At 29.1% G+C, this 16,038-nt stretch overlaps 2 protein-coding genes across 2 annotated transcripts in view; both read right to left on the reverse strand.

Moving 5' to 3' along the window:
- The window catches only part of LOC107439861 (receptor-type tyrosine-protein phosphatase kappa), an 84,634-nt gene extending 68,799 nt beyond the window's left edge, over window positions 1–15,835 (reverse strand). The window contains exons 1-2 of the mRNA XM_043045697.2: window positions 15,391–15,835; window positions 653–795 (exon numbers count right to left, since the gene is read on the reverse strand). Of these exons, the coding sequence (XP_042901631.1) occupies window positions 653–781 (129 nt within the window). The 5' untranslated portion in view covers window positions 782–795; window positions 15,391–15,835. The remainder of the gene's footprint in view (window positions 1–652; window positions 796–15,390) is intronic.
- On the reverse strand, window positions 3,988–5,016 carry LOC122270028 (histone-lysine N-methyltransferase SETMAR-like). The gene has a single exon (XM_043045807.2). The coding sequence runs from the start codon at window positions 5,014–5,016 to the stop codon at window positions 3,988–3,990; it is 1,029 nt and encodes a 342-aa protein (XP_042901741.2).
- Window positions 15,836–16,038: the final 203 nt, after the last annotated feature.

The following is a 16,038-nucleotide window of genomic DNA, read 5'->3' on the forward strand; positions in this document are numbered from 1 at the left end:
TGTATATTAAACCTACACACTACTAATAGTTGAAAATTAAAATGCATACCAAATTTATAATTACAAACAGCCTATAAATTTTTATCATCAAATATTGTTTAGAATGAATGAATATCACACCAATTCTTAGATAATATGTTACATAGATTTAAAAATAGCGTATAGAACTCAAATTAATAATATGAAAATAGTTTATTTTAAAAAAAAATGTAGATGCGAAAAACTTAACTGTCTCGTGCTATACTAAATTTAACTGTTTTAATCTATTCTTGTAATAATTATGGCTAAACAATTGTACTGTTCATTTTTAGTTTCTTCCAAACAAAATGCAAAGCCTCTTTTTCCAAATAACACAGAATTTTCAAAATGATCCCTCAAAAACTATAAATGCTTCCTTTTTTTCTGATAAATTATAATAATACATGCTATAAAATTACAAAAAAAAAAATAGAGTTAATATAAAAAGCTCGAAAAAAAAAGGAAAGAAAAATCTTATAATAGAGATAAACCAAAGGTTAAGCAAACGGAAACGCATGATAGCGGAAATTGAAGGCGTGGCCGAAATCTCTCGGAAGTTAATAAAAAAATTCCAGTGTCCAGAATTCGAGGAAATGGATCTCTGATCCGGAAAAAGGAAGAAGAATACACCTACCCCAAACTGCTCCTTGAATCCACCAGACTCGGACATGGTCTTTACATAACGCTCCAAATCTTCAACTTTCACTACATATTGCCTCTCTGTCCCAGGAGGGGACTCATAACTTTCTATTTCCAGAGTCATCTTTATTTTTTGACCTACAGAAAAGTAATAAGTAAATGGAATGACTAAGAATAAACATATAAGAGTGGACATGCATATGTTATAGATAAAGTGTTGAAACCTCTTATTCTACATATTATCTAGTTAATATGTTGATTAACTAGGGTGATCCATGCAGAAGCAAAAAAGTTTCATTTCTGTTATTACCTAGGTCAGCGGTTCCCAATTTTTTTTCCGGCTGTGGAACCCTACATAATCACATTCTTTTGGCGGAAACCCGAGACTTGATGCTACAGCTTATCTAGCTAATATGCTGATTAACTAGGTTGATCTGTGGAAGTGTAAAAAAGTGTTTCATTTCCGTAATTACCTAGGTCAGCGGGTTCCCAATTTCTTCGGTTGTGGAACCCTACATAATCAGATTCTTTTGGCGGAACTCCGAAACTTAATGAATAACTTTTATTAACTATTGTGAACATATAAATTAACGAAAGACTTATAATTATTTCAAAAATATGCAATGATCTAAATTTTATTAATTATTTTGAAATTTCTTTCGGTTGTGGAACACCAAATAATTGCTTTCTTTTGGCGGAACTCCGAAACTTAATGAATAACTTTTATTAGCTATTGTGAACATATAAATTAGCGAAAGACTTATAACTATTTTTAAAATATACAATGATCTAAATTTTATTAATTATTTTGAAAATGTATAGAGAATAAATGAAGAATCAGGGGTCTGTCTAGGTTTTTCTGAGAGGTACCTATTTTGTGAAAATTTAGACATAATTTGTGAAAAATTAAAAATTATATTAAAAAATAAACACAAAAATATGGATTTATCATTTCTTAAGGGATACAAAAATAAAATTTAAAGAGAAAGTATTTTGTGAAACTACCGTTTTTCCTAAAATTGAATTTGTGAAACTACCGCTTTTCCTAAAGTTGAATTTGTGAAGGTACCGCTAAACGGTAGTAAATTCGTCCTGGACAGACCCCTGAGAATGAAATTTTTTTAATCATATTGCTTTATCAATTTTAGTCTTAAAATTGGGTCTAACGTCAGATAGTTGAATTTACAGGTTTGGTGCAGAATCTAGTCTAGTTATTAATTTGCTTTTAATGCTTGCATAAAACGAAAATTGAATATGGTTTCCATTAAAATGAAGAAGAAAAAAAAGGAATATAAAATTTGAGAATATTTCTCAGCAGATATACTTCTTCATTGTTGAATTTGCTTTCTTTTTTTCAATACGAAATACAAACGGAATTTTTCATAACTGCATATCCTTCATCATAATTCCTTTATTGTTAGTATTAGAAAAACATAGTTTTGAAATTTCTTTTTTCACAAGTATTTCTATTAAATACTTTCATAAAAAAAACGGAAATATTACAAAATAATGAATTATTAGCTGAATAAATTTAATTACAAGTTTCGAAAATCTTAACTGGTTAAAAAAAAAAATCCTATCTATCGGAACCCCTATGACCCTTAAACGGAACACCATTTGGGAACAACTGACCTACGGGATTGGATTTGATCTACGGAACTGATCAACTGATTTACGGCAGTATCGACAGGATCTGCACATTACCTACGGTAAAAACATTAAAATAAAAATAAGAAATTTACTGGGACAACAGCAATGTTATTCATTTACTTTCAGTTATCTAAAAAGTCAAATTACTACAACAATCAATCAACGCATTAGTTGATATAGAACTAATCCTCAATAACTTCAAAAACTATAATACGAAGGAATTTCAAGGTTTAAAATATCACACTTAAGAAAAATTAACATAATGTCATTTATTTCATTTTTGGTGCCTAATAAATAAACTATCAACAAATTAGTTGATAGAATGATAGTAACAAACTTTTAATCTTTAACGATACGGAGACCCTTACTGGGTAATGCGCTTAATACCTAGAAAATTGAGGTGAAATTTTGATTTCGCACTTTAACGGATCACTAGTTGATCTGCAAATTAGCAAGCTAATGTGCATGTTAATGTTTTCGAACTTTAACGATAACAATCATGGTAAGAAATTATATTTTAAAATATATTGTTTAGTTTTTAGTATCATTATAAACTGTTATAAGATCAATAAAAATTATCTGAATAAGAATGACCGTAAGTACAGAACTCAGAAAAACAAATCTGTTTAGCATTTACATCAATAAATAATTCGTAGAATTTAATAATGGAAAAAATGGCGAACCGTAAGTGAATTATTCTATAGTAGTTTGCCATTTTTAACGAACCGATTCTTTTTTAAGATTACCCAACAGTTCCATATAAACAAAATATTTAAACTAAAAAATTAGTTATCCAGAAGGCTTTTTGAAAAATATTTTTATAACAGACATAATATAGAGTAAATGCGTAAAACATTCTAAAATGATCTTTTAAAAAAACGAGCAGTATTCTTTTACTTTCGCCTGTAAAAAGTAAAAGAATACTGCTCGTTACTACTGGCGAACAAGTGTCAAAAGTAAAGAGAAGAGGATTCGAATTCAAAGGAAGGCACTGGTCCACCCTGGGCTGTCTAGCCAGATATGATGATGATGATTCGTTTACTTTATATCCCATTTCTAACAACCTATATGCAGCGGAACACAGGTTGATTAATTTTCAGGTTGATTGATTAATTAATTATTTGAGGCACTTCACCTATTTTATAATATTTAGAGCACTACATTTAATTTAAATTGTTCACTTCATCAGTTTTATTTTGTTTGGAGCACTCATCTGTAACATATTACTTAAAACACTTAATCTGCTTTAGCTTATTTGGTGTAATTTAATTGTTATAGGTTACTTAGATGTTCTCATTTGTTGAAGGAAGTTGCTTATGTTCTGTTCATACAACTTTGTTATTTTTTATATTCAGGCGAGCCGCACAAGATATTTTAAGAGCGATATTTAGATATTTTAAGTGCACCGTCAACCAAAAAAATTTGTTATGATCTTTTAACTGTTGACCTCATTAAGCATGATGACTGGTCTGTTTTCCCGCAATACACATCGATATTTATCGGTTTTTAAATTACCCTACGCTAAAAATAGCTTTAAAATTTTTAATTAAAAATATGATATTATTGCTCTTAAAATAATCTTGATTTTTCTTATCCTATTATATATCAGATTGAGTAAAAAGTTTTCCGCCAAAAAAATACAATCCTGTAAAATGATAAATAGATAGAAAATCAGCAAAGTTAATGAGGATAGTAATCTCCATTCAAATCAACAATAGTCTGCCAACGTTTTGGCAACTTTTCAATCCCTTCTGCGAAGAACTGGGAGGTGCGCGAGTCCAGAAAGCGATCAACCTCATTTATGACCTCGTCATTTGAACGGAAGATTGTGCCATCAAGATGCAGCTGCAAATGTGAAAACAGAGAGTAATCTGAAGGTGCCATGTCTGGACTGTATGGTGGATGTTGCATCAAATCCCACTCCAGTGTGTTGAGGGTCCAGCCGGTCATTGCACTGACATGTGGCCGGGAGTTATCTTGATGAAAGAGAACCACCTTCCTTCTGAACTCGTTTTTTCGTTTTTCGTGAATGGCATCGCTAACTTTGATTAGCATATTGCTGTATATTGTACTGTTGATAGCCTGCCCGCTTTTCAGGTACTCCTTGTAGATAATTCCACGACAATCCCACCAGATACAGAGAAGGACCTTCTTGTTAGTTAGCGTTCGTCTTGCAACCGAACCTGCTGATTCCCCGGGTGCTGACCACCCTCCTTTACGTCTAGTATTGTTGTAGTATACCCATTTTTCATCACAGGTCACAATTCTGTCCAGAATGTTCTCTTTCCTTTGATCTCTGAGCAGAACCAAACAGGCCGCTTTTCTTTTGCTCTTGTCTTCAGCAGTCAATTCGTGAGGCACCCAGCGGTTAAACTTAAATGTTAAATTTATGCGTTTGAGGGCATTTACTATTGTTTTTTGGCAAACGTCAAGCTCTAACGCAATGGTTCGTGTTGAAACATTTCTGTCTTGATCAATAATTTGCTTTAATTGGTCACAATCAATCTCAATAGGGCGGCCAGAACGTGGTTCATCTTCAATGTTGAAATTTCCACTATTAAACTTTCGAAACCAAACTTTTACTGTATCATAAGAAACAGTATTGAAACCTAAACTTACACACATTTTCTTGTGGCATTCAGTTGCACTGAGTTTATTTCGGAACTCATAGTAAATAATCGTTCTGATCTGCTTACGTGATAGCTCCATTTCAAACACTTTTCTGGTGCACAAAATGATAAAGTTTTGACAAACAAATTACACAGTTGTGTAGTTCCAACTTTCAGCTTTAAAATGCAAAAGCCCATTTCTGAATAGGTTAACTACCACGGGAATGGCTGCTGCTGGCACGGAGGTATCTCCCCTTGGCGGAAAACTTTTTACTCAACCCGATATATATATATATATATATATATATATACGTATTATGTTTTTATATATAACTAATTAATGTTACGGATGCTAAGAAGGAAAAGAAAGGGCGAAATGAAAAAAAAAAGCTAAGAGCAGCAATAGTTTCAGCAGTCAAACTATATGTTTGTTTTTTTAGAAATAATCAACAATAAATTTTATTTTATAAGAAGGATTAATTATTGTTCACGTGGTTATCATAATATATCATAATAAAACATAATAAAATCAGAAATATATCGTCCGATTGATTTATTCGATCGATCAGACGATTTTTTTTTTAAAAAAAGGCACATTTCCAAAATTTTGTTCTAGTATCAATTTTAAATAATTTTTTGGAATAAAATAATAATAATGATGTTGTGTAAGTGAATTTTTGTTAGAAATTTGTTCACTGATGTCTTTATAAGCTTTAATGTTATGCTTACATAGCAAAAATAGTTTTGATTATGTATTTTTGGATTTACTTTTGAAGGGAAAAAATGCAACGACATTTTTTTTCGCCACATCAATTATGTAAGAAAAAAATTCTAACTCCATGAGCAGGAAAGGAATACTAACAAAAACCCTTTTTACATAAAAACTAGGTCAAAGACCTCAAAATGAGAGCTACCTGGAAAAAAAAGCTAATTAGAAAAAAATAATAATTACAGAAGCTGTTCTATTTTCCTCTCTGATGAACAAACTGACCTGTATTCATGTAAACTGAATTTATAAAATTCTCTGCCACGTAATAGCTAATTTTAATTCTATTTAAAGCAACAAAAAAATTAGGTTTCAGGTTCCTTAATAAACTACCACATAAACTTAAATTTGAAAAAAAAAATTTAAATTCGTATTTATTATCATTGGTGTGTTTCTTTATATGCTCAACTGATATTAGCAGCTTTAGATAAAAGCTACATAATCGGCAATTTCTTTCTTTTTTCGAAAAAGAAATAAAATTTGTTTATTTATTAATGAAAAAATCTTTTAAGAAAGATATTTTTTCTAAGAAAAATATGCTTTTTTTTCATCCCAAAAATGGAAGTTTGATGAATTTAAATAATTAAACAATAATCTATGCAAAATATAAAATTTAACCTTTCCAAACGTAAATAGTTATTAAAATGAAAAAAAGAAAGAAAATCATTAATTATTGGGGGTCTAATTAATATATAATTTAATTACTATTTAGGATTTTCAAATTATTTTTTAATTGAAACAGATTTATTTAAATTTTAATTGGATTTTATTTTTGTTCTTATTGGATGACTAATATTCTTAAAAAATATTTAATTTTTTAATGATATAAAACATACAATTTAAATGTAATATAATAAGTAGTTAAAAATAAACTTTAAATATGTTGAAATGCAATTAAGAATATTAAATGCCTAGTTGAAATATTTGGGTAAAGTTTTAAATATTACCTAAAATCTTTAAAAAGAATATTTCTTTTAAAATATACATAAAAAAATAACAAAACAATTTAAATATCACATCACAACATACAAATAAACTATCGAGTAAAATGAATCATTGTTCAATATATAAGAATACAAATACTTTTATTTGTTTACTGTTTATCACAAATTTAAGACACACACATCATACTCAAAAAAGAAAAAAAATATGAATTTAATGAGTAAAATTGAAACAACTGGAAACAACTCTCTCAACAAAAACTATTTGTTCATAAAACAATATAAAAGACAAATATACCTTTGTACTATTAATTAAAAGTAATGAAAAAAATAATCAAATACTTCTGACAATACTATAATTTAGTTAATATTTTCTAAAAATAATTAAAGCATGGACTTAATGTGGAAAAATATTAATTTAATTGCCAATTTATTTCTAAACTAGACTACTAAACCACGCACAAAAAATATTTTTATAAAAGAAACCCCATCTCACAAAGGTAAACGTAAGTAACTGCCCAATTCCAATGAGGGACATTTTAGATACAGTAGCTTACCTTTATTTCGTTTTTTAGTCAATCTTTAGGCTATATTTTCAAGAAAAACGTTTGTTCATTTTATGTAGCGTGAAAATCTGAATAAAAAAAGAAGGCAACAAAAGAGTTGCATTGTCATAATTAAAAAAAAAGAAGAAATTTCCCCCACCAAAAAGGCCATTCAGAAAAATACACCAAACTTGTGTCTCAGAGTAATATTATAATACTGCGGTTTTAGAAGAATAACCCTGCCCATTACAATCGTTTTTAACTAAAATAAATTAACATAAACTCTTTTCGAATTGTTTCATCAATTATCAAAAAGTGGCCAAACTTTAAAAAACTAAAAAGCTCTATTTTTTAAACGATTAAAATTTACAAAATCTCTTAAAAAAGTTTGTTTTGAATTAAACGTACGACGAATAATGAAAAACGCAATTAAAATGCAAGACGAGATTGTAATATCACGAAATCGACCCTAGCTACTAAATTATCAAGGTCTAGTTCAGACTTGAAGTCTAAACGAAAAAAAAGTTCGGCCCACAAAAGATATCCTCCATGAGACTCTCCAAAGCCGGTTAGGTAACGGAAAATTTAACGCATGATATAACAAAGAAAAAGAAAAGCAAGAATAAGGAGAGGCCTTTACAAGATCAGATCTGCTGACTTTTAGAATCGCAGTTCACCTAAATGTTTGCAAACAGGTGTAAGCGTAGATGAAATCGAGACTCCGAATTCGAAGAGATCATCAAGGTGTGACGGCAATTCATCAGTTCATGTGAGAGTGAAGTAAAAAAATAAAGGATTTTTTTTAAAAAAAAATAACTAAATAAGTAGTTCCATTTCTAACATGTGAAAATAAATAAAGGATATGTATATGCTTTAACTTATAAGCATTTTCTGTCTAAAAAAATATGTTAAATAAAATGCATTTTTAATCAGTCCAGACATTTTGTAAAAGGTCCGTTTTTGTAAAATTGTGAAAAAATTACTCGTAATTTGTGAATATAAAATAAACTTTAAGTCGCATTCCTTCAACCAGGGTCCGCTTTTGTGAATTTGTGCAAATGGGGTCCATTATTGCAAAAGTTTCAAGTTTTTAAATTGTAAAGACATACAAGATTATGCTCAACACTGTAAAATTATAATTAAAAAAATTAAATTTTAAAAAATAAACAGCAATTGCAGCTACTAAATTAGCGATACAACATACAAATATTTGGTATTTAGCCTATACTGCTGAACGCAGAATATTAATTTCGGACAAATAAAGGAAGAAGCGTCTGCCGAAGACAAAACTTTGTTCGTTTACATCTGTATTTCTCCCCCCCCCCCTTTCTGGGAAGGGTTTATTCGATTAACAAAACAATAATGAAGATAAACAAATTTGTGAAGGGTCCGATTAAAAGATAAATTATTTTGTGAAGGGTCCGTTTTTATGAAAAGATATTTTGTGAAGGGTCCGTTAACGGACCCCAAATTTCTTCTAAACAGACCCCTGTTAATGCAATACATTTGTTATTGAAATCCGCTTCTAAAATAGTACACCCAAAAAAGAAATTATCTTGGTGCTTTTTTTTCTTCACTACGTTTAAAATAAAGTTGAAAATGCATGTTTTCAGTAACCAGGGGTCTGTCCAGACATTTTGTAAAAGGTCCTGTTTTTGTAAAAATGTGAAGAAACTATTCATAATGTGTGAATTTAAAATAAGCGTTAAGTCACATTCTTTAAAATAGGGTCCTGCTTTCGTGAATTTGTGTAAATAGGGTCCTGTTATTGCAAAAATTGCTAAAAACCTTTTCAGGAAGTTTTTAAATTGTAAATAGATACAAGATTCTGCTCAACAATTGCTGCTACTAAATTAGAGATGCAACATACAAATATTTGGTATTTAGAATATACTGTTCAACATCGAATTATAGAAACAAAATCACTTACATTTTTAATAATTTCAATTGACATATTTTAAACAACACAACTTAGTAATGTATCACTTTTAATGTATTACGCATTAAGTAAACTTAAACAATTCTTAAATTTATAATATTTTATTTAAATAATTGCCAGAAATTAATTTTTATTTACATAATATTCTATTAATTAATTTTATGAATAAATATAAATTGATCAATTATTTATTTACAAAAAAAAATTATGATTTATTATTAATAAGAATGCGCACACGATGTTTGTTAAAGTAAAAATATTTTCTTAGAATACTACATTTGGAATTTAAACTTAGGGAAACTTAGTTTGTCTCGAACAGTCTTTCTTCCCTCCCCTCGGGAAGGGTTTATTTGATTAACAATGAAGATAAACAAATTTGTGAAGGGTCCCATTAAAAGAAATTATTTTGTGAAGGGTCCGCTAACGGACCCAAATTTCTTCTCAATTTCCCTGGTAACACTTCCTAGCTTACAAAAGAAAGTTTGATTTACTTTTTATATTCTATCCTTTAATAGTGTTGTCAAACGAGGTTTCATTTTATATTTTAAAACCAGTATTGAACAGTCAATCTAAGTAAAATTCGCAGCTATCAATTCTGAGCGTCGTAATTTTTAACCCAACTCAAAACATGGAAGTGTTAGAATTATTAATCTACCTTAGCGGAGGATTTTTCGGCAAGAAACTATTTGTTGTACAGGTTTGTTGAAAACAAAATATTTTAGAATTAGCATGGATAAAGGGAACTCTTAACCATGATCCGTCAACAAAACCAGAGAGATTACGTGTATTGACCAGCCATCTTAGGGACTCGAACCTGCATCGCTTATATGAGCAACAAATTTCAAGGCCCCGCACCCTCAACAGAAATCGATTTCGTAAAAAAAATCTAGTTGAACAGGGAAATTCGGTTCTAGTTGAAAAAAATTTGGGTCCGTTGACGGACCTTTCACAAAATATCCTTTCATAAAAACGGACCCTTCACCAAATATTTTAACTTAAAAACGGACCCTACACAAAATAATTTATCTTTTAATCAGACCCTTCACAAATTTGTTTACCTTCATTATTGTTTTGTTAATCGAATAAACCCTTCCTAGGAAGAAAGACAGATGTAAACGAACTAAATTTTGTCTTCGGCAGACGCTTCTTCCTTTATTCGTCCGAAATGAATATTCTGCGTTCAGCAGTATAGGCTAAATACCAAATATTTATATGTTGCATCGCTAATTTAGTAGCTGCAATTGCTGTTTATTTTTTAAAATTTTACAGTGTTGAGCATAATCTTGTATATCTTTACAATTTAAAAACTCCTTGAAAAAGTTTTTTTGCAATAACGGACCCTATTTGCACACATTCACAAAAGCGGACCCTGGTTGAAAGAATGTGACTTAACGTTTATTTTATATTCACAAATTAAGAGTAATTTTTTCACAATTTTACAAAAACGGACCTTTCACAAAATGTCTGGACAGACCCCTGTTAAAACTTAGTTAACAGGTCAGCGAACTACACGTGGCTATTACATAGAAAGGAAAATCAGACAAGATGAATGATGAAAAGGTTTTGCAGATGAAAGTTTTAAATGCAACGGAGCAGAGAAGCGGAAAAGATTATAAAGGGGGAAAGAAAAAAAAAAGGATCAGTGAAAAGTGTGTTTCTTTAATAATATAGGGATTAGGAGTTTTACTACAAATAAAAACATTTGTAATACAAAAATCACTTTTGAAATTGAATAATCTAGCGTTTTCAGTGCATAACATCACATTCACAACGTATTTTTTTAAAAAAAAAAAAAAACAAATGTATAAGTAGTTTCCTGCAATATTTAATGGAATGAAGTAGATTTATCAAACAAACGAAATGCAAAGAAAACGCATCAAGATATTGTAAAATCCGATAGAGTAAATTTATTAGTTTTTCCAGATATTGCACGTGTGAAATAATAAGCAAAAATGTTGAAACAAAAACTATTTTTAAAACAGGCAAATAAGAAAAGCTTATCTTTCAAGTCATTAATGTAGTTACAAGGGGGAAAGAAAAAACTTAGACGAAGTTTAAACCAAATGAGCTAAATAAAAAAGTTTACACCCTATATACCTTTTCATCTAATGATCGGATTTCTATGTATTAAAACTAATTCAATCTAAATGGTTAATTAATGCAGACGATATTTTAAGTTACAAAATTAGACATAAAAACGTTCTTTCTCTGAATAAACATATTTTTCCCCCGGCGGATTATGATTCCTAACCTGACTCCTAAAATACGGTGGAGAAGTCGTAATTTGGTAAAAATGGTCCCGACAGTTTAAGTCGAAGAGTAGTTGAAAGTTATTACTCTTTAACGTTCATTTCACGTTTTGCTTTTGTTCGTTATCTCAAAAACTTTTTAAGCGAATCGAAAAATTTTTGCATGTAAAGATAAAATTCGTTTATCCAAAGTAAAAAAATAACTTCCTAAAAATAACTAATTAAAAATTCGTTATCCATTAAAAAAATAACTTTTCATAATTATTATTTTTCTTATTAATAGTCGAAAAACTTTTGAATTGTAAGGTATAAGAAAATTTGCATCATTTAAAAGTATTCAATTTTAAATGGCAAAATACAAAGTTTGAACAAAATCGGTCGAAAAGTAATTTATGAGTTTTTTTAATTTTAATAAATCGTACAAGTAAAAATTCGATCCGTCGAAAAAATTTATGTTTATTCAGGTAATAAATATCATGAAGGTATCTTTATTCAGAGAAAGTACGTTTTTGTGTCAGATTTCGTAACTAAAAATATCGCCTTAACTAATTAATCTGCATATTTCAGGTTAGGTAATTGAACTGTTAAGATTGAGTCCTAATACGTGAAAATCCGATGATTAGAACAAAAGTTATTCAGGGTGTTCACTATGCGAGCTGAAATTTTATTTACCGAATTTATGAAGAAGAAAAAAATTTTTAAGTACACGATTAAAATTTCTCGGGAAAAATGGCTAAATAATTTAATTAATTTTTATTTTATTATATTTAAATAAAACAGTCAAATAACCATAAATAAGATGGTATAGAAGTTAACTGTGAGAAAAACCCGTTTGTTAACTGCTTTCACCTAATACGGTCAAACAATCAGAATTTTATCTCACCAACGCCCACATGATGAAGCCACATTAAGTCCCTTGAAGCTGGGTACACATTATAGCCGAGAAGATTAATTTGTCAATCTCATGACAGACAGAACAGGGATTCGAGTTCCAGCGTTGGAATCATAGTATTTCATCCATTCCCTTCAACACATGAAGAGTTTCTAATGACCTGCACTCCCCAATTTGTGACCCTGGAGTATTAAAATACGATACTCTCATTCACGCATAGATAGCAGCACCATAATGATGCTTAATGCAAAAAAGTATAGTATGTATTTCCCATGTCTTACGATAGGTGAAACAACCAAATTAACTAATTAAACCACATTCCATGGTTCTTTTGATAAAACACAATTCCACCTAATTTTCATTAGGGATTTTGCCTAATGAAAAGCCTAGCTCTTATGCCCAGTTAAGTTTCTTCTTTACCTGTTTTGAAACCATGCTAGTTATAAATGGCTAAAAAACCAAATTAGTTGCAAACTGTTTCAACAGTAAAAAAAAATTTCTTTACCGTAAACTTAACGGTTGATTGGTCGGACAGAATGCTGTCTGTTATTTTACCGTAATTTTGGAATTAAAATTCGAACAGTGACAAGCAAGAATCTTTCCAAACACGTGTATGACAGTTAGTTGTTTTACCCATTATTGTTATCAAAAGTTTTGCTATTCCTGTTAAATTTTTTTTCTTACAGAAGTTATTTCTACACCGGTCTGCGTCAAGTAACATGTAATTTATAAATGTTATTCTATTGTACTGACGTAGCTATAAAATGCCTTAAAAGAAGTCGTTTATGTTGTAGTCTTTATGCTGTTTAATGAAGGGTAGAAGAAACATAAAAAAAGTAACTCAACGGTAATGATTACTAAAAGGCTTCAAAAATAGAACACATTTGTCACAGTCTATTTATTTCACTTAAAGTACAAGAATCGGACAAAACTATTTAATTTCAATGGAATTAAAAAATGTAGTTTTATATAAATATGAACCCCTTGCTTTTTTTGTCATTTATGGTTTTAAAAAGAATTTTAGGATAAAATAACAACCAGGAGTTTTTAACGTTTGTTACAGTTAAAAAAACACATTAAAATAAGATTGTTGTTTTTTTTTAGCACAATTGGAATAACATTGAAAAACAAACATTTTTTAGTAAAATTTTGTTTCAATGTTCAATACTATTAAAATAATAAAACCATTCTTTAAACATAGGAGGTATTTCTTTTCAAAAGGGTTTGGGAGTTGTTTAAAAAAAATTATCAAAATTCAAAACAAAATGTAAATAATTTTTTTTAATTTTGATATCTTAAAATATATCTCTAAAAAAAGATAATTATTTTTTCTGGCAAAGTAAATTCTGTTATCATTTATGGTAAAAATAATAAAATTTGAATAAATTAAGGAAAGAGAAAAAAATTCAAATGCATCTACTTCAAACTAAATTTATAAAATCTTAAAACTAAAAAATAGCAAATGCGTTTACCATAATTAATCTCATAATCTTATATAACAAAAGCTTCCGACTAAAAGTCTTCACAGAAAGTAAAGCTCGAGAAAATTTAAACGAATTTTAAAATGGAAATATTAGATTTAATAAAGTAGACTGCACTTATCCAGCCAGCAAAATAAATTTAAAAAAAACAAAGGCAGTAATTGGACTAATTACTATCTCAAAAGCCATCTACAAAGAAGGGACAAAATGTATCCTGAAGCCAGTGAGAATGAATAATAAATAATAAGAAAGGCTCACTGAATAGCGAAAATAAATCTACAAATCACGTTATTTAAAATGAATCTATTGAAGCAGTAATGGGATTCAATGTATTGAAGAATCGACACCAGGTTCACTTGGATTTTCGCTTCGCTAACAAGTACATTAAAAAAAATTGCTGATAGCAATTATTTTTCACTTGAATTTTAGTTGTAATTTTTAAAACAATATTTTCTTTAACTATTGACCAATAAAAATTGTTGCCTGCAATTATTCACTGAAAATTTCGTTGAAAACAATTTTGTTTAACGTATTTGATAGCGTTTTAACTTGACATACCTTGTAACGAATTCCTTATTTTTTCGTAAAAATGTTGAAATTGTTCTAGCAAAACCCACAAAATATTTCTTTAAACAGTAGAATCAATTTAAATTAGAGGAAATAATTTATGAATCATTAATCACCAATTTCCTACCATAAAAATAAAAACTACTACTGATTTCAGAATTGTTTCAGTTATAAAATGAATATGGTTTTAATTTTTAATAAAAATCATTGCGGGTGCTTAAACTCAGATTTTAAGATCAGGAAATTTTAATGAAGGGTGTGTTCGAACCAAATGAATCTCATCTCTGTTTTAAGTCAAAAAGCCACACATCAAGTATAGGACTGTCAATTGCATATACTAATACTAAACTGGCTATCATATACTAAACTGGCACATACTGAAAGTTATAGTTAAAATGAAATTTTTCTAACTACCTTTGATAAAAAAAACTACTACAAACGTGAATATTCATACAGAACAGAAAGTCGTAATTTTGTTTCAGACAAGTTAAAAATCTCGTAGAAAACCTATAGTAGTTTAAAAAATATTAAGTTGTAAAAATTTCCATTTTGTTCTCAAAGTACTTTTGGTGTGCTACTTGCCATTCCATATTCAAATATTAAAATGTTGATAATTATTTGTATAAAAGTTTTAAAAATTCTTAGCTCAAATAAAATATATAGTTCGAATAATATAATTCGATAATAATCCGAATAAAATAAATACATATAAAATAATTAATAAATAAACAAAAATTTACCAAAATATATATGTATCATTTCATGAACAAAGTGTTTTATAAATAAAAGCAAACTAATAGCTCATCATACGCATTCGTTTCAAAAATGCATTCGCAGGATTCTTTAAATTAATTGTTTTACAAATAACATACAACAATAATAATAAAAAGTAAATAAATAAAATTGACGAATCACAGATCGCAAAATTGTTGGCAGTACATATAAGAAAAAATATGAACACATTCAAACAAATATAATTATTCAATTTAAGTAATTATATTCATTTATTAAATGAATTAATTTTCCGATTTCGAAAATATGTACATATCTTCAACATTAAACAAAAAAGATGACAAAGTTTAAGATTGACTTACCGCTATACTATCTGTTGCGTGCAGAAAACAGCTGCCGATACTGATCGGAAACAAAAACAAATAAAATTATTTTACAATTCGGAATTCAGAAAAAGTTTCAAGGACAATCGTTTGTTATCCAAGTATTCGAAATTATTTATATCGATCATATTAAGGATTGAAAGTCTTTATCTATTTAAAAATAATCTTGTATTTTTAAATAAAATGCGGAAAATATCTAATGAAACTAATATTTTGCTGAGTATTGATCGTTTCCCTGAACTTGAACCAAATTAGAACGTTTGAATCATTAATTTGAAAACGATTTATTCTCGGAACAACAACAAAACTCGGTCACAGGTGGAAAACGTCTTCAACTAAATGTTACTCTATCATAACATAAAGAATTGTTTTACCGAACTCTTCGTCTGCTAGTTCGAAGGCAGAAATTTGAAATGACGAAATGAGCGCATGCGCTGTTTCGCTTGTAGCTCCTGAGATTTTTTTTATTATTTTTATTCTTTCTCTTTTACTGACACGCACAACCTGTCTCACCCGAAATAAAGGTCTACGCCTACCTGTCACGTGATTCTTGTTTTAATATTCATTTCGGAATATTCGAAACAATATTGAATCGTCCATCACTGTAGAAAGCATGCTAGACTTTCT

Source organism: Parasteatoda tepidariorum, chromosome 7, assembly GCF_043381705.1.
Source record: "Parasteatoda tepidariorum isolate YZ-2023 chromosome 7, CAS_Ptep_4.0, whole genome shotgun sequence".
Classification (NCBI taxonomy): domain Eukaryota; kingdom Metazoa; phylum Arthropoda; class Arachnida; order Araneae; family Theridiidae; genus Parasteatoda; species Parasteatoda tepidariorum.

What these genes read in the sequence shown, in the direction of transcription:
- LOC122270028 (XM_043045807.2), bottom strand. Translation starts at nt 5,016, where the DNA reads ATGGAGCTATCACGTAAGCAGATCAGAACGATTATTTACTATGAGTTC.